Here is a 22,591-nt window from a genome sequence, read left to right as displayed (position 1 = left end):
TGGAGTTGATGTCCTAATTTGGCAGTTCCGCTGCAAATACTGTGAATTAATAGTTCAAAAAACGTAATAGAGAATAGAAAAATCGAAACAGATTGAAAAATATGAGCAAAACAGAATATAAAGATATCTACGGAGCACCTGAAGAGATTAATTTGAACTTTTCTGTACTTCTAAACACTCTAAATATACAACAAAATGCATTTAAGGGCTAAAAAAGTGGATTTAGCATGATATGTCCCCTTTAAGTCCGTAACATGCGTTTTTCCTTGAGTAAGTCTACACAACTACAAGGAGAACATGCAAGAGGAACCTCTATACCATGTTATCTCCTCCATCCAACACACATACTGAATGTATCATTATCTTGTGTAGGGTGTCAGAAAACAAGTTACAAGTAACAAGGAGCCAGAGGATGGCTGAAACATGCAGGACAGTCGCTCTCTAGGACCAGACAAGAGAGTCAGTCAGCGCTGCCTCATTTTCACCATCAATTTACATAAAGTACGCAGACTTTAAATCCGTGGAAATTCTGAGTTTCAAAGGTGGTGAATGTTCTTGACACAAACTGTGAAAACAAAGAAAATGTTCATTGGAGAAAGAAATAACCTCCAAAACATAACTCCCAAACCGTTCTTTCTTTCTTTCTTTCTTTCTTTCTTTCTTTCTTTCTTTCTTTCTTTCTTCAAGAACATTTCAGGCCATCACGCTTCTAAACTTAAAATGATGGATAAAAAATAAATAAATAAATAAACTTTCAATGAAGGCTACAAATTGTGCTCATTGACTGCAAAAAAGCAGGGATAATTTAGGGAAAGTGCAATTAAGCTTGTTTTTATATCTTACACACTGACAGAAACATTTACGTGGAATTCTTATTTATGGCGCTAACTTTCTGTATATATTCTCTTTGTTTATTTTCTTTCTTTTTGTGTTTTGTCCAGATTCACAAGCTCAATACGATGACATTTCATTGATAATGCTGCACATTGGAGATTGTACGTTTGTAATGACAAATAAAAATATATTCTGTTCTATATGTATTAAACTTTATTCTATTTCATTACTTCATCCATCCATTCTGTATGCTGGAGACTCATTGGTTTTCCTGACATGGCCAACATCCAACTGTAACATAAGAAATATAAACATTCAAACGGCTGTAATTATTCTCTTTTCTTTCATTCTTAAAACAGGAGCATTCAAGTTATTAGGTTTGACTAAAATGATAAAAATAAATAGTCTTTTTACAGTATTTCAGTTGGTTAAAGTCTGTCACTATGGACCTTGGGCACATACATAAGCCCTCAGGCCAGACATAGACAACTGCAGCCAGGGGGGAACATGTGGCCCTTCGTCTAATTTTGTGCAGCCCCCAAAACAAATCCCAAAAATTGTATTTCAAGAAGTTGGAAGGAATATAAAGCCCAACATAATGCACAAAATAACTCCCAAAACACACAAATTGAGAGCAAATTGCACAAACTACACAAAAACACACACAAAATTATTCCTAAACTACACAAAATGACTTATAAAACACAAAGGCAGACACAACACATTACAGAATAGCACCAAAAGACACAAACTGTCAACAAAATTACACAAAATGACTGGAAAATACAGAAACAACAAAAATACAAAAAGTGACCCCATAAAAGCACAAATCGACAACATGAATGCAGAAAATGACAGAAAAACACACAAAAGTACAACAAAAACACAAAAAAATAACAAAAATACACAAAATGACCACAAAGACAGACACAACAACCACTTAAATAAAGAAAAATGACTACGAAAACACACACAAAAAAAACTATACATTACAGAATAGTTCCAAAAAGACACACAAACTGTCAACAAAATACAGAAACAACAAAAATACGGAAAGCAAATTGAAAACACAAATGCAGAAAAATACACGAAAATATAATAAGAACACAAAAAAAAATATAACAAAAACACAGAAAGTGACTGACTAATGAATTATTATTATAAGTGCTGACATAAATGTTGACTGTGTGGCCCTCGGATCGGATACCATGACATTTTTGTGGCCCCCGCTGTGCTAGAGTTGCCCATCCCTGCCTTATGTGGTTTTATTTTGAAAAGAAAAAAAAAAAAAAAGCCCCTGCGCTCGTGCTTGTGACGTAGACTTGATGGCGAGGAGCCCTTTGCGCGCTGCTCATTACGCACAGACAGCGCAGCGCGGAGTCGTGGATGGACGAGGTTGTGATGGATGGAGCTCTGTGAGAAATACTGACTGACATGTGTGCGACCAGACTCCAGCGTTCACATTGTCTTCTTTTTGCCCCGACTATAACTCATTAGAGCGGAAACCATCGAGAGGATACAGAGTTCACCCTATTTTGTCTTTCTGCACGGACCACCGGGACTCCAGAGGTGCGTGTGTCTTTATTTCTCTTTTAGGACAATATTAAGTTCCACACTTCATCATGTTAATGGAGATGTGGAGGATGTCAGGCTCTTCACCCCCCCACTCCTTATTTAATGACCACCAAAGTGTGCAGGAGGATCGGAATTAAATTAGTAAATGAGATTAAAAGTAAATCTTGGATCAGATACAAATATTGGAGGTTAGTTTAAAGAGGCGGGGCAATGCATTCCACCCCCATTTAGTGTTCTTAGTTCTTATTAAAGTATCCAGATAAACGTGTGCGCTTTTTAACACACATTTTCATTTTTCTTTGCACATCATGACTTCTTTAGGTTGGAAACACTTCCACAGGCCACCACAGAGGGCGCACTCTAGCTAACCCACAACCAGAGGCAATGCATTTAATCAATTCAAATAATGAATTTATCTGTACATACATCATGTTAGAGGACTGTGAGAAGAACCTGGAGAAGTTAGGGATGCAACCTTTCAGTTGTGAGGTTGAATTCAAACCACTTTTCCTGCAGTGGTTCTCAGATGTTTGTATAGTTTGCTGCTATTTTTAAACCTACTCGTGTGTTTTTTCTCTCTTTCCAATTATATCATTGGTAAAAAAAAAAAAACGAAACAACTTAACATTTCGATATATGCAATATTGCAGTTTTATATATCACCAAAATAGAAAACTTGATATATCGCCCAGCTCTAGTATACTTTTTTTTTTTTTAAATTTGGACGATTATAATTTTTTTTTGCATTTGTAAAGAATGAGGTTGTCCATGGTTACATCATTGTTTTGCAGTGTTTGGCTTTTTCACTCTTGGTGAGAATGGCACGCAAAGGCTGCATATGCTGTGCATTTCAGAGTAAGAGTAATAGTGTTTGAATGCTTTAGAAAGATATATGCTGACAATCTCTTTTTGGTAGTATTCCAAGCACCACACAACTGAAAACAATAGCAGTCCATTGAGCAAAAAGCTCCATGTGCGTATTCAATTCCTCTGGATATTGTCCGCCTTCTAAAACATGCACTTCTGCTTTACATTTAGCAAAAGTTGCAACACATCAGTTAATTCATGTTTCTTCTCACTGTTTTCATCGTTTGCCAACAGATGTTTGATCCCTAAATTCAGTTCAGTGTGTGTCATTTAAAAATAGCTTCTGTTTGGCCAGGTCAACACACTAAATCTTGTTAACTTATTTCACTTTGTTAATAAAGTCTATTAGGTGAATACTCTCACTGGCTGGTGTTCAACCTAATCCCAAGGCTACAATGATTTCAATTCAAAGTCAATGTGAGCATTACAAACCTGATTTTATGCAGTCTGTAAAATTACAGATTGAAACATGTACAATAATTACCTAATAATATAATCTAAGTAATTCTTCTGCCTTAGCTTTAACCGGACTAAAGAGCATGAAGCTAAAACTCATTCAAGCTCACGATGGGTTGAAACTTAGAAAGAATGATGAAAATATCCTCGACTTCCTCAGTGCAAGACAAACGCAAACTATGACATCAATGCTGGTACGCAAGACGCTTGTTTTACCATTTATGGAGAAATAACCAGCTTCAGTTTCTTACACAAGAAGCTGGAATCAAACCCACAACCTTGCATTTGTATCAATATTTTGGTTTTTGCCTTGGGTTCAAGAGCGGTCACACATATTGCTGTGTCAATGACAAGTTGCTTATCCTTTAATCCACTTTATCGGCCAATTTAAAACAATCTTTTCTGTCAGTTTTCTTTCTTCCTAAACCAGAATATTGATAAAGTAAGTTAAGGAGGTGCTGCTTTCTCTTAGTGTTCAGATTTGATTTAGTTGAATATTACATTGATGACTAATATTACCTCAAAACTTCTTCTGTGATTACTTGATTAGTACTTCCGTGTGCTTTGAAGTGAACTGTTATTGTGTTTATTATCCACATTCCTGTCAGAGCTGTGAACAGTATCCACTCTATGCTATATACTTACCACAAGGACTAGTATGAATAGGTTCAACTGGAGTAAGCCTTTACTTTAAGTTCTAATGATGTTGATTGAATAGTGTCTCTGTCTGAACCGGCTGTAGTAGGGCTGGGCTAAAAAATTGATTTATCAAATTTGTAGATAAAAACAATTTTTATTTAAGGTTAAAAAAAAAAAAATTCTCCCTCCACTACAGTTTTTTTGGACATTTTTGCATTTCGTCCTTGTGGGTTACTGTAGCGTGATGTGAGCCATGTTTACATGTGTTTACCCTTTGAGTAGGCTATATGTGTGCCACAGGCATGTTTCATTTTTTATTCTCACCATAGTGAGATGTTAAGGGAAGAGTTTATTTTATTTTTTTTATTGTCATGTTATATTTTACAAAATATGTAGTTATCTGATTTCTTAATCAGAAAATATGAGTATGAAAATATGAATTGAAATAAAGTCAGACCAGAAAAATCATTTTGGTTTAAATTTTCTGATGCTCATTTATTAACAAACAGCTGCACAATTTGTGCCTCTTTTGGCTTTTTTTTTTCCTTATAAGGGACAGCATGTGTGAGTGAGTTGTGTAGTGTGGCTTTTTTAGGGGAAGTTCTGGGTTAAGATGCACTCAGCAATCCATCTGACTTAGCTTTTCATGCTTTTTTGAGTAGCAGCTAAAGCAGGCACTCCTAAAACGAGTATTTTAATACAAAATGAGCTATAAAAAATTAGAGTTGCAACTAACGATTATTTTTGTAGTCGACTAATCTATTCATAATTTTTTTGTTCAGTCGACGAGTCACGATTATTTCTTTGTTTTGAAGCACATGTTTTGGACTGTTTTTTTTTTTTTTAAATCCTTCCACCTGTTGTACTGTGACAGCATGTTTTACAGAGAGGAATTAAAACAATGACATAAAACATGTATTTGTAGACTAGTTGTTATATTGAACACATAAAATATCATTGAAATCACAATAAAATCATGAATAAATTAAATATCACAAACTTAAAGTTAAACTGCCTTGAACAAAGTAGCAATAGTAAACAAAGAGTGTAAATAAGTAACTTTAAAAAGCTGGAGCTGACCTGCAGGTTGTGGAGGTCATGATCTTTAAACCAATCACAGAGTTCCTTTCAAAGGCCATAAAATAAAATAATAAATAATGACATCTTGTTTCAAAGAATTCTTCAAGTTAAGAAATGTCTAATTAATGTCATCCAAATCACATATTATATGAAAAACTGTGAAATAGTGTTTGCTATAAGATGTAATCAATGTATTATTTCTATTAACTTGGTAGAAGAGAGGTTTTTCTCTTTTCGTGCAGGTGTGTTAGTATGAGCAGTGAAATCCTTTTTGTGTCTTTGATATTTTTATAGTAATGAATCTCCTAAACATACCAAGTCTTACATTGAATACGGTCAATTATAAGACATTTATGAGAAACTACATCTATGACTATCAGTGATGTATTTTGAGGGTGGCCAAAGCATTCCCTCCTTTAGAAAATCTAGTTATCATCACCCTACCTGGTGGTTAGAGGATAATCTGCCCCTACTGAAAAAATAACTGTGACACATATGAACGTGTGCTCATTACTGACTTTTAATGAATAAGTTTAAGTTCCAGGTTTCACAGAAGAAGTCGTAGGATTAATAACTGTAGGAAGCCTTTGAGGCAACTACCTTCCGGCTTCCAACCACCTGCAAAAACTCAAATTTCAAAACATTAGGTCAAAATAGAAACTTGAGAAAGGCGAACTGCATTTCCCAAACAGGATGCATAAACTGAACCCCTTGGAGTCAGAATAACTCCTTATAGTCAGTACACCCTGAGTATAATCCTTCAAAGTCAGTATAACCCTCAGTATAATCTTTGTGAGTCAGTATAACCCTCAGTATAATCTTTGTGAGTCAGTATAACCCTTAGTATAATCTTTGTGAGTCAGTATAACCCTTAGTATAATCTTTGTGAGTCAGTATAACCCTTAGTATAATCTTTGTGAGTCAGTATAACCCTTAGTATAATCTTTGTGAGTCAGTATAACCCTTAGTATAATCTTTGTGAGTCAGTATAACCCTTAGTATAATCTTTGTGAGTCAGTATAACCCTTAGTATAATCTTTGTGAGTCAGTATAACCCTTAGTATAATCTTTGTGAGTCAGTATAACCCTCAGTATAATCTTTTTGAGTCAGTATCCCTTAGTATAATCTTTTGTTAGTCACTATACCTAGTATAATCTTTGTGAGTCAGTATAACCCTCAGTATAATCTTTGTGAGTCAGTATAACCCTTAGTATAATCTTTGTGAGTCAGTATAACCCTCAGTATAATCTTTGTGAGTCAGTATAACCCTCAGTATAATCTTTGTGAGTCAGTATAACCCTTAGTATAATCTTTGTGAGTCAGTATAACCCTTAGTATAATCTTTCGGAGTCAGTATAACCCCTTAGAGTCAGTATTAATAATGTAAACTGTATTATTAATGATACTAATAGAAGGGAGCACTGTGTTCACTATCCTGATAGGTTTGAATGGGAACATTTTGATTAAATTTTTGCCAGGTATTCAATAAACCTTAAACTTACAAAAATGCCAGAAAATAGAGTCCTTAGTATTCTGAACACTGGGGTTCCCCGGTCGGTAAAATCGGATTAAATTTGGGGGCAATTTTTTTGACAAGAAAATATGTTCCATAAGAATAACAATAATAAGAATAATAAGTACAAGGACAACAATAGTGAAGAAGAGTAAAGCAAAAAATAAAATGAGTGAATCATCTATCACAGTAATTCTCAACTGGTGGGTCGGGACCCAACAGTGGGTCGCGGACCTTTACTGGGTGGGTCGTGGACAGCTGGTCAAAAAATAAATAAATACTTATACCTCTCATATTGGACTTTTTTTTACAGGCATGATGTGAACTGTATGTTTTACGTAAATATATAGATTTACATAAAAAAAAAAAATATATATATATATATGTGTGTGTGTTTTCAACATTTTTGAAAAACTACATTTGGTTGGTTGAATTAAAAAAAATAAATAAACTTGGGTCGCGATTTAATGACTATGGCAAAATGTGGGTCCCAGGGTGAGGCCAGTTGAGAACCGTTGATCTATCACACTGAAATATAGATGATTGATTGATTGATGGATGTCTGGACTCCAAAGTCACAAAATTTATTTATGACATCTCATGAATGAGACCATGTTACAGAGGGGGAGTCCTCCACGCCCCTCTGCGCTTGCCTTAGGACAGTTTCCCTCCCATTGCTATCAGGATAGCTGTGTTCATCGCCATGACAACTGTTGTGATGGTGATGAATATTATTTTATGGAGACGGTGTCAGTCCCCCGACCCATATTTCACAATGATTTTAACATAAAATCAAATAAAAGAGCTATCAATTATAAAAATCTGAAAAAAATTAAAATCTCAAATCTAGAAACACCAAAACATAAAACCATTAGATGTGCTCTATTAAATATTAGATCACCGAGATCCAAATCTCTACTAGTAAATGACCTTATCTCAGAAAATAACTTTGATTTATTCTGTTTAACTGAAACATGGCTGTATCAAGATGAATATGTTAGTTTAAATGAAGCCACTCCTCCCAGACATTTAAATACTCATATGCCACGAGACATAGGCCGTGGAGGTGGTGTAGCAGCTATTTATCATTCCTCTCTCCTAATCTATCCTAACCAAAGGCCAATTACACTTCCTTTGAAAGCTGGTTCTAAATTTATCTCATATCGAATCAAAAACCTGCCAGCCAGTCTTATTTGCGATAATTTACCGTCCTCCAGGCCCTTATTCGGAATTTCTATCAGAATTCTCTGAGTTTATATCAAACTTAGTCCTCAGTTCTGATAAAATACTGATAGTAGGAGATTTTAATATCCATGGTGGACAAAGATAGTGATAGCCTGAGCTCAGCCTTTTATGTCCCTAATAGACTCAGTTGGCTTTTTTCAACTATAATGAAGCTACTCATCGTTTAAAATCATACTCTGATCTTGTTCTAACATATGGCCTTGATATTAATGAACTAAAAAGTCTACCCTGAAAATCCTCTGCTATCAGATCACTTTTTAATATCTTTTAACATTATCCTAGAGGATCTCGCACTGTGCAATAAAATAGTTACAAGTAGAAATCTATCAACAGTGCTGTGGCTAAATTTAAAGAGGCATTCCTGCTGCCTTAAACTCAGTGCACCATCCAATAAATAACTATGATATTAATTATAACCCCTCTCAACTGGATCTGCTTGTCGATAGCTCTGCTAGTCTACTAAAATCCACCTGGACTCAATTGCCCCATTGAGGAAAAAATTATTAAACGTCAGGGAAAGCTCCGTGGTTTAGCTCTGAAAACTCACACACTCAAACAAACAACCCGTAAATTAGAGAGAATGTGGCGCTCCAATAAAACAGAGGAGTCACGAATACTTTGGCAAGAAAGCCATAGTAAATACATGACAGCCTTACGACATAGTCGATCTACATACTACTCCTCACTAATTGAAGAAAATAAAAATAATCCGAGGTACCTTTTCAGCACTGTAGCCAGGCTAACACAAAGTCAGAGCTCTATTGAGCCCATGATTCCTCTAGCCCTCAGCTGTGAGGACTTTATGACATTTTTTAACGATAAAATTCACAAGATTAGAGATAAAATTAGCCACTCCCGCCTTCACCTGGGCCTGCTGTACCATTAAATGTAAATAGGCCTAACCTAAACTGTTTCACACATATAGGACTTCAGGAACTTAACTCTATTATTTCATCCTCCAAACCATCGACCTGCCTTCAGATCCGATCTCAACTAAGCTGTTTAAAGAAGTTATTCCCCTAGTCTGCCCATCTTTGTTGGAGACAATAAATATATCCCTATCAATAGGCTACGTGCCACAAGTCCTTTTAAAGTAGCTGTAATCAAACCCCTTCTCAAAAAAACCTACTCTTGATTCCAGCACTTTAGCAAACCTACAGGCCTATATCTAATCTTCCTTTTATTTCAAAGATTCTTGAGAAAGTTGTGGCAGCTCAGCTCTGTGAATTTCTTCAAACAACAGCCTGTTCGAGGACTTCCAGTCAGGCTTTAGAGCTCAACACAGCACAGAGACTGCTTTAGTTAAAAGTAACTAATGATCTACTCTGGGCTTCAGATGAAGGACGACTCTCAGTGCTGGTTTTATTAGATCTTAGTGCAGCTTTTGACACTATAGATCACTATATTCTACTAGAGAGATTAGAGAAATTACTTGGAATCACAGGGACTGCCCTAAACTGGTTTTAAGTCCTACCTATCTGATAGGTACCAGTTTGTACACGTGAATAATAAGTCTTCTGTGTACACTAAAGTAAGCTACGGGGTTCCTCAGGGCTCTGTGCTAGGTCCAATCCTCTTCTGTATCTATATGATCCCCCTTGGCAATGTTATGAGAAAATACTCTGTTAACTTCCACTGCTATGCTGATGATACCCAACTGTATGTATCAATGAAGCCAGGTGAGACAAATCAGCTATCTAAACTTGAGGCCTGTCTAAAGGACATTAGGGCCTGGATGGACCAAAATTTTCTTCTTCTCAACTCAGACAAGACTGAGGTCATTGTACTGGCCCGCGACACCTTAGAGAAACCTATGCTAGCCTAACTGCCCTAGATGGCATCACTCTGCACAAAGCACAACTGTTAGAAACCTTGGGGTTCTATTTGATCAGGACTTATCCTTCAACTCTCACATAAAACAAACTTCAAGAACTGCCTTCTTTCATCTCCGTAACATTGCTAAAATCAGATCTATCCTGTCTCAGGGCAACGCCGAAAAACTAGTCCATGCTTTTGTTACCTCTAGACTGGATTATTGTAATTCTCTTTTAGCAGGCTGCCCGAGCAAGTCGCTTAAGACACTTCAGCTGGTTCAAAATGCTGCAGCACGTGTACTGACTAAAACTAGGAGAAGAGATCACATTACTCCTGTATTAGCCTCTCTGCATTGGCTTCCCATAAAATATAGAATAAGAATTCAAGATTCTTCTTCTCACTTATAAAGCCCTAAATGGACAGGCACCAGTCTATCTCAAGGAGCTTGTAGTGCATACAATCCCCCCAGAACACTACGCTCTCAAAATGCTGGACTACTCGTTGTTCCATTCATCTCTAAAAGTAGTATAGGAGGAAGAGCTTTCAGTTATCAGGCCCCACTTCTCTGGAACCATCTACCAACCACGGTTCGGGGGGGCAGACACCCTCTCTACCTTTAAGGTTAGGCTCAAAACATTCCTCTTTGATAAAGCTTTTAGTTAGGAACCAGCTCATAGCTCATAATTAAGATGCAATAGGCATAGATGCCGGGGGGGGGGGGGGGTCTGGCATGCTCGGTTGGAGAGAGGTTGGAGAGGGCGTTAAGAGAGAGGTCATTTAGGTTAGAGAGGGACCGGAGAGGGTCCCATTCCTCTTTCAAACACTCCCTCTATGTCTGCTTCTTCCCTTGTGTGTTTGCTCCTGTACTCCTTCTGGCTTTTGTCTTGCAGGTCCGTGGGATCCTCAGTGTGGAGTTACAGAGACTCAGCGGCTCTGTCTCCACCCTTTTCTCTGCACACACCCAACACAGCATAACGTGGATGGCTGTTCATCATAGGAATGGGATCCACACAAGGTTCCTGCTGCTTAACAGAAGGTTTTCCTTGCCGCCATGATGAATTCATGTTGGGTGTGGGATACATATGTATGTGTATTTACGTATATATGCATATGTGTGTATCCATAAAATGAAGAGTCCGTCCTTAAGACTGCTCTACTGTAAAGTGCCTTGAGATACCATTGGTTATGATTTGGCGCTATACAAATAAAGATTGATTGATTGATTGAAAACATGCATCGAAAGTTGTAAGGCTCTCTAAGTGTGTGGCTGTCAAACAGATATACTTCTTTTTCGATCCCAGGGTTTAACTCATCTGTATTTTGGCTTTGATGAACTGCTGAGGGTTCAGTTTCTGCCAGAGGGCAGCAGCTGGTGTGTGATAGGAGCATAAAACATATTTATACCCAACCTTCTGTTGTAAACACGTTATCCAGACTGTGGTTGTTTAAGCTGGAGTCTATCCCAGCCTCATGCACAGTGCACACCACATCACCAGCCATCACAGGCCAAATGCACAATCTCCTGCTTGCACACATAATCTGCCTGTATAGTTACAATGAAAAAAAAACAACTAAGATAGTGGAAATAAACCCAATGGCATCATTTATATAGTACGTCCATCTGTTCTACTGGCTTAATCTGTTCAGGTTCATACAAGGCCAACACAGAGACGAAGACATAAAAGTACAGTTTCAATTCTATGCAGACATAATTTATTATTAATTACTGCTTAATCTCTGCTCGGGTTGCAGGGGTTCGTTCAGGTCAGGTCAGGAAACATTTACTAGTATCTGTAGATACAAATAAAAAAACACGTTAAAGGTGCGTCTGCAACTCTCATAAAAGTGACTTTTTGTCATATTTGCTAAAGCTGTCACTATGTATGGACAGCTTTACATCAAACTAGTAGTTTGTGTGAAATAAAAAGGCTCATTGAGTCCCTCCTGCTGCTCCTGCTGCCTTTGGCAGATTGCCAGAATGTACCATGACCGAGCAAAAAGAACCAATCAGAGCCAGGATTGTGTTTGATGGACTGTCTGACAGCTGTTGCTCACAGGCCCCGCCCCTTTCCCGGAGCTTTTTTACAGTGTATAGTCTGGAAGAGTAGAAGATGGAATTGGTGACTTTTCTCTTTTCTGCTTGAAAGGTAATTACTGCTGCTTGATTTACATTATGTTTGATTTGTAGTTGTTACACTAGAACTCTGTAGTGCATGTGTTGTTTGTGTGTGCAGCAGCCTCTGTGTGGGCTGCTGTAAGTGACACTGCTGTTTTGCTGCTGCTGCTGCTGCTGGGGTTTGTGCCCATAGAGAGAGAGAGAAGCGCTGCAGTAATATGCTTTTAACAGAGCATGTCATATTACTGTGATGTTGCTGACGGACTAACATTAGCTTGTTAGCTCCTCTGAAGGAGGGACTTTGGAAAGTTTGGAAGCAGGGCAAGAGAGCAACGGGGAGGGAGGGGGAGAGAGGGATCTGAGAGTTGCGGACTGCACCTTTAAGAAATCCAAACAAAACACGAGGTGAGAACAAGGACATTAATGTGGAAAAAACACATTAAGTAACCGTCTCTCCCTGCTCACTCTGGGTGTAAAACCGATGTCACTGAAATCAATGCAAACATCTCCCACTCAGGCCCCTGTATTTACTTTACCACGTGTTTGTGTTTTTTAAAAAAAAATGTTTCTTTAACCTTAGCATCATCAGCGTTCTATTCAGACTGGAAAGCCAGGAGTGTCAATCGTTTGCCACTCAACACATGGAAAGAAATTGAAAATAGATGCTCGTATGGTCTTTATCACTAAACTAAAACATCTCATAAAAATGTTAAATATATGCAATTAGGCATTTCAACCTCTGCCAAGAAGGAATTTTGACAACATTTTTACCAAAGAAAGACTTTACGCCAGGGGTCACAACCTTTTGAAACTGAGAGGTACTTCAAAGCTAGTGAATAATCCTAAGGACCACCGGTTTGATATACATTTTTTAAAATTATGAATATATTCTCGGTTTCCCTTTAATTGAAGGGTAAGATAGTGTTTTTTAACCTTTTGTAACATGTGGGGTCGCCTGGAATTAGAATTGGGTCCCCTGGAATGTCTTGTAATTGATCAAAAAAAATGTACTGATTAAAATGATATATATATATATATATATATATATATATATGTATATACAATTGTTATTATTATTATATTGTTATTATTATTTTTCAAATGCATCATACGCAATATTAAACAACTTTATTCTATACTTAAACCTTCTGTATAGCACATTTCATACACAAGGCAACTCAATGTGCTTTACATGATAAAACATTCAACAGGTTAAAATCAATAAGAACATTTATAATCATCAGTAAAATCAATTAAAATCATCAACAAACACATGACATCAACAACATGACCAAAAATCTCCCTCTCAATCATATGCAGTAGAGCCTTTAACTTTGATTTAAAAATGTTCACATTAGATGCTGACTTCAGCTCTGCTGCAGTTTGTTCCACTTCTTTGCAGCATAACAACTAAAAGCAGCATCACCATGTTTACTGTGAGTTCTGGGCTCCACTATCTGACCTGTGTCCATAGATCTGAGAGACCTGCTGGGTTCATACCTGACTAACATGTCACTGATGTATTCTGGACCAAACCCATTCACAGATTTATACACCAGCAGCAGAACTTTAAAGTCTATTCTGAGGCTGACTGGGAGCCAGTGTAAAGACTTTAAAACTGGAGTAATGTGTTCTGACCTCTTTGTTCTGGTTAAGACCCGAGCTGCAGCGTTCTGAACCAGCTGTAGATGGTTGATGATCTTTTGAGGGATTCCTGTCAGAAGACCATTACAATAGTCCAGTCTGCTGGAGATAAAAGCATGGACCAGTTTCTCCTGATCTTTCTGAGTCATTAAACCTTTCACTCTGGAGATGTTCTTTAGGTGGTAGAAAGCTGTTTTTGTGATAGATTTGATCTGACTGCTGAATGTAAGATCTGAGTATCTCAAGTATAAATCTAAAAATAATTTTAATCATTTAAAAATAAAAATAAATTTCAGAACAAAAATATCTGAGGTGGCGCATCTGTATCCTTAAAACACTATAACAAACTTTTCCAGAAAACTAATTCTAGGGGGAAAATGATCTGGGGTCACCAGACTATACATCTAGCACCTGTAGTTATCTTTGGGAGTTTGAGTACTAGTGCTTATGTTACAACAGGCCTGAGGGCACCTCTTGTGGTCTATGCGGGCTTCCTGGTGCTCACGTGCACCATGTTAGTGACCCTTGTCTTATGCCATGGAACATTTATTACATTTTGAAATGTACGTAGATCAGTTTGAAAAACCCCAAAAATCTAATTTCTTATCATTGCCGAAATTTCAAAAGTTCATATCTTGGTTCGTGCCGATACATTTGGACCTACTGTATAGCCATTAAAGGAGATAGAAATGTCTACCAAGCCTTTAAAATGTGAATTATCATCCAAGACTCTTCCCACCTTGGCCAGCCTCTGTTTGATATTTTGCTGTCTTAGGTGTTGGACATACAATTCTCACCCATTTATGTAAGAAACAGACCTGATGCAGAAATTGTGGCGTCAAATGTGTAAGAATAAATCAAACCAATGTCCATCTCGGTAGTGGCCTAAAAAAATAAACGTGAACAGGAGGAGGAGCTCATGGCTCATTCCACGAATAATAATCTTATTCTAACAGAATAATAGAAAACAGAATTCCAAATTCTTCACCACGTGAACTCCTCATTGTATTGCTTTGCTTTCTCAGTCACAGATGGATCTTTGCACTAAGAATTTGAGTCTTTGCTACAATAGATGGAGTTACAGACAGAAGAGTAATCACAGTCTGTGACATGCAACTGTAACGTGCTGGATTACTATTTAATGCTTCTTTAAATAACTGCGATTGGGAACATAATCAAAGGATGTAGAATTGTACCAGAAATATTACAGTTCATCAGGTAATAGAAAACTGATTTATTGCCCACGTCAGTGTGTTGGAGTAATATGATATGTCCTCTATAGCATTCTTCTTAGTGTGACAAATCAATGACATTAGTCTTGTGTGCTTTCTATTTAACCAGTTGAAACATTCCTGATGTGTGCCGGTGTCTCAACATTTATTTTGTCAAAGTATTGAATACTTTTGTCAGATGAAGTATCTGTGCACTATCATCTATGCATTTAAGCACAGTCAGATACAAGGGGAAAGGATTGTCCACATTTAGATTTTTTTTTCATTATTCAAACAAATGATAAATATAAAAATGCCACTGAAACTTTTACAAATCTGTGGCTGATGTCCCATGTTGTATCACTCTGGGAGCTTTTGCAGAGTTCCATATAGTTTCATTCATTTCTTCTTGGACAAGTGCAGAATACAGTTGGGATTGTGTAGTTCTGCATTTTTCATTCACAGAACAAATCATTCAAAGTCCACTGGTGAATTGGTGAAAAATATTTATCTATAACCTTTTGTAACCGGGGTCTTGCTCCACTTATTCATTAAAGGGGTAGTATCAAGAAAAAAAATCACTTTATATTGGTTTTGCTACCGTGATATACATCCCTTTAGCCTTATTCAGAGGTCCAAATTTGAAAAAGTTCTGTTTCCTCCCTCTAGGACTGGGCAAAAAATGGATTTAATCGATTAATCAAATTTGTAGATAAAAACGATTTTTATTTTGCAAATTTGAGTTATAAAAATAAAAATAAAAATAATAATAATAATTTTTAAAACATTTTTTTTCCCACCACAGTTCTTTCGGACTTTTTCGCGTTCCGATGTGAGCCAGCCCCCTCTTTGTTTACATTTGTTTACCCTTTGAGGAGGTTATACGTGTTCCACAGGCATGTAAAAAAATGTATTTGCACTATGCTGAGATGCTAAGGGAAGAGTTTATTATTTTTTTTCAATTGTAATGTTATATGTTATAAAATATGTAGTTATCTGATTTCTTAATCAGAAAATTGAAGATACTGTGAAGTTGCTGTTGTACTTTTGCTTAAACCTTTTTAAAGCTTGAAATTGTTGAATGACAGAGAATCATTTACTTTTTATTTTGGGATTGTTTTATGCATTTTAACTCTTGAGGACAATCACAGCAATAAAGTTGTACTTTTGACAATATATCTGATGTCTGCAGTCAGTTTTTCTTTAAAAAAATCAGAGATTTTTTTAGGCAAAATTGCCCAGCCCTACCTCCCTCCCTTATTATTTCACATTTTGTAAAAAGTCAGCTCCAAACCGGCGATTTGGATTTTTCTCGCTACTTGACGTCACCAAGCGGAAACTCCTCCTGACAATCCTATCTCCTCCTACCTTATAAGAATGTGAGCTCCTCCCTCTCAAACTATCATCTATTTAATATAGAATATATATTATACTTTATTGTCATATATGTAAAGCTACATACTAGGGCTGCAACTAACGACTATTTCAATATTCGACTAGTCATTGATTATTGAAACGATTAATCAACTGCTGCTGCTACCATGAAGCGCTGACATGGACTCACAATCACAATAGCCTGTGGCCTTTGCTTGGGGGGCGGACATTGCTGTGCCGGGTGGGTGGCTTGGGGGTTGGCTCGTCTGGGGGCCTGGGGTGGTGGGGTTCATGGCTTTGGGACGGGGGGGTCCGGGGTGGGGGTGGCGCTGGGGGTGGCTACCTTTGGGGGCGTCCTGGGTTGTTGGGTGGCGGGGTGTTGCGGTGGGTTGCTCCGCCGGCCGGGTTGGGCGCCTTGGCCTGGTTCCCTGGGGCGCGCCTTAGCTAAGGGTGCCGCTGGCGCGGTGGGCCGGGTCACTCCCCCCCTCCCCCTTCCCGGGGGCTCACTTGGGGGACTGAAAAGAAAAAAAAAACAATCACAATAGCCGCTTAAATAGCCAAACAATAACAGCGGTGTGTGGATAGCAAAATGAAATTGATTTGGTGATCACTGATCTCCCTCGCAAGAGCGAGGGAGAAGTCTGTCTACAAACACGCCCACTCATGAATGTGCATGAGGCCTCAAAACAGTCTGCTTATAGAAGCGTCATGAAATTGACTTTTCAGAGGGCTAAGACTCGAGAAAACAGGCGAGTTTGGGAAAATAAACCTTAAATACTATGTTGTTGGGGTTGTTAGAACAAATGGAGATGGGTGAAAAATAGCATAATACTGGACCATTAAACTTCTTCATCTAGGTCATCATAATGATACTGTTTTGGCTTAATCCCTGTAAAGTGTGCAATTACTATGTACTTTAGTCATTACATGGTATTTGAAAATAATTTTGGATTGTTCTCTTCCTGGAAGACAAACAGCCATAAAATAATAATATAAAGTCACAAATGAAGCATAGTGACTTTGCTGGCTATTAACAAAAGGTTCATATTTCCTTCAATTAAGTTTGACTTTATTTATATTGCACCAAATAAGAAAAAGGCATACCATGGCACTCATTACATATAATATAGTTACGTTTCAATGGCAAACACAACATTTCCACATGAGCAAGCGTCATCAACAATAGAGAAGAAAAATTCCCTTTTAACAGGAAGAAACCTCCAGCAGTCTACACTCATTCAGCCTCATGATCAGTCTCAAACTTTTATGCAATATTATGGAAATGTGACCAAATACAAACATTGTCATGAAGTTTGGTTTTTCTAGTGGTTAGTATCCATGTTTCAGTTACTGCTATCAGGCAAAAAGACTTAAAGTTTCACAGGCTCGGATAACCTTAACCAATATGTATTTATTTTTCTACAGAATATCCTTAATCAAACTCAACATCTAATATTTCACTAGATTCAATTTCAATCTCCTAGTTTACTGCATGTTTTTGGTTTAATGCCAAAAAATAGTGGTTCTCAAAATATTTCGGTTACAAAATTGCCCTGAGCTATCTACGTAGCTTAGGGAATTTTTTTTTTTCTTGGAAGCGATTTCATCTTCCTTCCGAGGCTTCTTCAATTTTGAAATTTTCTAGTTGGGAGTCCAGTATTTATAATGTGGAGTTGATTAGCCTTGGTTAACCTATTGGGTCGGTCATTAGCATACTAAATTATTTTTGGCATTGGTTGAATCAGGTAGACTGGTGTAAAGAGATAAATTGATTATAGATGGATAAAACAGATTGTATAGAGTATAGTGTGTCACCCCCCCCCCCCCCCCCCCCCCCCCCCCCTTCTGTTCAATGATGGGCTTTCTTGTTTTACAAAGATGGCTTCCTTGACACCTCTCTTAAACCATCTGTCTTCTCTTGCCAGGATCTTGACCTTAATACCCTCATTTTTCCTTCATGTGTTGGTAAAGTTTTGAAGTTTTGAAGTTCAAAGGAAGACAGATGGTTTGAAATAAGTGTCAAGGAAGTTTTCTTTGAAAAACGAGGGTTATCATCATGTAATGTTCTTCGTCGTGCTGTTGCTACAGTGAGTGATATTGCTGTCATGCATAACCGGTTAAACATGCCATGATGAAGTGCAAATGTATCTAGTCCAAAACCAGTTCAAGACATGCAACATATTTTGTAAACCTGGGCCTGCAATAAATCTAACACTACATGTAGAATAACTTAAGTACAACATTGATATTTACCAGCTGTGTGGTAAATTGATTTAACTTTCTTCAAAAATGTCTTAAAAAAGTCAGTTATCATTTTAAATGTGGGTAAAATGTGACGTTTTGAACAGAAGATCTCAATTCATTACCTAGCAGTTTACCCACATCTGAAGGAAAATGGACATTCTTGTGAAGATAATGATGTTAAGATCCTGACAGGAGAAGACAGGTGGTTAGAGAGAGGAAGCCAGTCTTTGTAAAACAAGGAGGGCCATCATTTAACAAAAGAGGGGAGTTGACACACTATCTATACAGTCTGTTTTATCAATCCACAATCCACTCATCAAAGAAGCTTCTTGAACGAGTGGTGAAAAGTCTTCTAGCAAAACTCCAACTACAGTTGCTTTAACTAAGCTAACAGATATCAGGCTCTGTGAATTGTCACTGTTTGATGGTGGCCTAGTTGTTAAGCACGCTGGGCTTGTTGCTGGTTTGAATCTCACCTGGGCCATCGCTGTGGGATATTGAGCAAGTCCCTTAACCCCTAACTCCTCCTCAGGTGCCGCAATATGGCTACCCACTGCTCCTCAGGGATGGGTTAAATACAGAGGACAAATTTCATATATGTAATAACATATATGACCAATAAAGGCGAAACCCCCCGATTTAATTTTTTTTTAATTTAAATAAAGGTTTATGGGAAAAAACAAAGCTACTTGAATCAACATGACTTTAATGTGAACTAGATTTTGTAAATCTTTAAAAGACAACTGTGCATAATAAAATCAATAAAGCACAATTTGTCAAGTGTTCAGCTTCGATGCGTTTTTGTATAAATGTCTAGCAGTCACAAGTTCTCAAACTTTTCTCCATCCCATTCCTCCATTTGTTAGTTTTGCAGGAGTGGAAAGCGAAACCTATGATCAATGAAGCTGGCAAGAACACGCTTTTAGCAATGTTTCTAATCCACAAACAATCTCAGCTGACAAAGAGCCTGACCTTTACTTAAAAGATGTCAGTCCACAATTGTCATTCAGGCTCAACTTCACATACTGTAATATGGGTCTGGTCTAGCTAAAATGACTTCTGTCCATCCTGGACATTGTCAAAGAAAGCTTCATTATCATCATCTCTGCCACCTTAAGTTCTTGAAAAAGCGCAGTGCTCCTAACTATACCTGATCACATCCTTCACTGCCATCTTCCCCTAACAATCTTGCTGCATCCTTCTGTCACACCCCTCCATCCTGGCCACTCGGCCATCACTCTCTTCTTCAAATCTTTTGTGCATTGTCACTTCCTGTAAGTGGACGACTCTTATTTAAAATCACTTCCTTCATTTACACATTTCATCTTGTCCTTTTTACTCATTGGTCTTTCATAGACATGTTTAATATCTTGCTTTAGCTGTCTTTTATTTGTCTGCTCTACATTAACTTTAGTGGCTATTTAATTCTCATGCGAGATAGCCATAATCACTAGTATAATTAGAATATTTGTAATCCCTGAAGAAAATGTAAGTGAGGAAGTAGGCGCTGGCCCGCGTCGCACTGCATAAGATTAGCATTAGTTTAGGAATTAGCATTAGCATTAGCTAGCATTATCATTGACTAGCATTAGCTAGCATTAACATGAACTAACATTAGCATTACCATTAGCGAGTAATAACATTAACTTAAATTAGCATTAACATTAACTAGCATTAGCTAGCATTACCATTAACATTAGCTAGTGTTAGCATTAGCTTGCATTAGCATTAGCACTGGCCTAGCATTAGCCTAGCATTAGCATTAACCTGACAATGGCTTTAATCTAGCATTATCACTAAATCATTAGCACTAACTTAGTATTAGCCAAGCAATAGCATTTAAAATGGTAAATGGTAAATGGACTTGATTTATATAGCGCTTTATCCCCACACTGAAGCAGTCTCAAAGCGCTTTACATATCAGCTCATTCACCCAATCACTCTCACATTCACACACCAATGGGACAGGACTGCCATGCAAGGCGCTAGTCGACCACTGGGAGCAACTTAGGGTTCAGTGTCTTGCCCAAGGACACTTCGACACATAGTCAGGTACTGGGATCGAACCCCCAACCTCTCGATCAGAGGACGACCCACTACCACCTGAGCCACGGTCGCAGGTGGTAGTGGGTCGTCCTTACCTAGCAATAGCTTGATATTGGCAATAAGGTTGAAAAAGGTTGAAATGGTTGATATGGGTTTGAACGTATTAGCTGAATATGCTAAAGGTTGAATGGTGTCCACTCTAAAAAGGGGATCGGAGCTGAAAAGTAAATGCAGTGTCACAAAAAATGTAAAAACTCAAAAAGTTTTAAAAATCACAAAGCAATAGCATAAATCTCGGGAACTTTTTGAACGTTTTGATTCTTTAATTGTTAAAATCGGACAAAGGGTGTAGGAGTAGTAAATGCAGACAGAAGGAAAATGGATAACAATAGCGAGGATGCTTCCTGCGTCCTCAGTAGTAAATAGGGATGTAACGATTCACTCAACTCCCGATACGATTCGATTCACGATACTGGGTTCACGATACGATTCTCTCACGATTTATTTTACAAAATGGGACTGTAGACAAAATTTTTTTTTGGGAAAAAAACTAGAAAATACTGTATTATTTTCCTTTTATATTTCATTGTCAAAAGAATCCCTTGATGAACTATTCAAAACAATGTAATTTAACTAAAAATAAATCTTGAATGAAATAAATAAAGGAATAATAGAAATGAAAATGAAGCCTATTATTATTATTCTATAATAAACAATGCAAAACTGCATAATTGTTCTTGTTCTTTTAAAAGTGCAACTGAAAATGTATTTTGTGCCTTAACAATTGGACTTTAAAAAAAAAAAAAACCGTGATTGCAATGATTTACGTCATATTTGTTTGGACCAGCAGAGGGCACTGGTAACACAGTGGTCAGTTGGCATGCAGATATCTTGCAGTGAAGAAGAGAAGCTATGCTAGCAGACAGAGCTAATAGAAAAACGTGACTTTTACAGATATTCAAGTAATATTACAGATATTCTTTCGGTGCTAAAGGGGTAATGAATCATTTATTAACATATTTAAGAGTAGAAGGCGGCCAGAAAGAAAGTATTAGCAGACTCCGCCCGCCGCTTACACTTGTGGATAGCGCCCTCTGCGGGTTAAAAAAAGTACTGCGATTCAATTTTCAAAAAATCGATATCAACCGTGATACCTATGAATCGATTTTTAACTGCCTTACGATTAATCGTTACATCCCTACTAGTAAATAATCATTCATGTGAACTCTGGCCTGAGATCATTAGTCAGCCTCCTCTTTACTAATCGTCCTATGAAACCACTATTTCATCTTCTTATTCAATCAAGTGTATTTCCTAAATCTCTCTTTGTCCAATAAAAATAAAGCATGTGGTAACATTTAGATAGTTTTTCAATATTTTCAAGCATGGCAAGTTTTAGTGTCCATCTGTTTATCATTATTCAAACCTACTGGATTTCTTGACTATTTCTGTCTCTTTATTTCAGACTGTCGACAGCGGGAAGCAATTAAGAAAACTAACAAAGCCAGGATCAGTTTGGATCTCAGCGAGCGATGCTCTACGAAGCAATGAAGACCAAAACTGAGGCATATGTGGCTCTTTGAACAAATGCATTGAGAAGACATCAGTGTCGAAGCAGAGTTATCTGTCGCCCACCTCCTCTGTGCGTGACCACATCGTGGTGAGTTTAAAGCAGCGTGGAGCTGGAAAAAAAAGAGTCGAATATGGTTCCACTGAGTGCTCCAGTCTGCCTGCTGGGAGCCCTTTTGGGTAAGAAGTGTGTGTGTGTGTGTGTGTGTGTGTGTCCATGCTTTAAACTTACTTACAGTTGAAACTTACACACTTGGTGCTTGTTTCCCATTGCTATTAGTTTGGGTTCAAAGATTCTTCAATAACATTTTGGCTTGTGAGTCTTTAGTATGAGTGATAAAGATACAGATTTCTGAAGTTAT

At 37.5% G+C, this 22,591-nt stretch overlaps 1 protein-coding gene across 1 annotated transcript in view; it reads left to right on the top strand.

Moving 5' to 3' along the window:
- The first annotated feature begins 2,221 nt into the window (after nt 1-2,221).
- Nucleotides 2,222-22,591, top strand: part of il34 (interleukin 34) — a 51,051-nt gene continuing 30,681 nt past the window's right edge. Inside the window, exons 1-2 of the mRNA XM_028450824.1 lie at nt 2,222-2,403; nt 22,126-22,409. Coding sequence (XP_028306625.1) covers nt 22,364-22,409 — 46 coding nt within the window. The 5' untranslated portion in view covers nt 2,222-2,403; nt 22,126-22,363. The remainder of the gene's footprint in view (nt 2,404-22,125; nt 22,410-22,591) is intronic.

The sequence above is a fragment of the Gouania willdenowi genome, chromosome 6 (assembly GCF_900634775.1).
Source record: "Gouania willdenowi chromosome 6, fGouWil2.1, whole genome shotgun sequence".
Lineage (NCBI taxonomy): Eukaryota > Metazoa > Chordata > Actinopteri > Blenniiformes > Gobiesocidae > Gouania > Gouania willdenowi.
The sequence above is the reverse complement of the archived record's forward strand: the minus strand, read 5'-3'. Positions and strand labels throughout refer to the sequence as shown.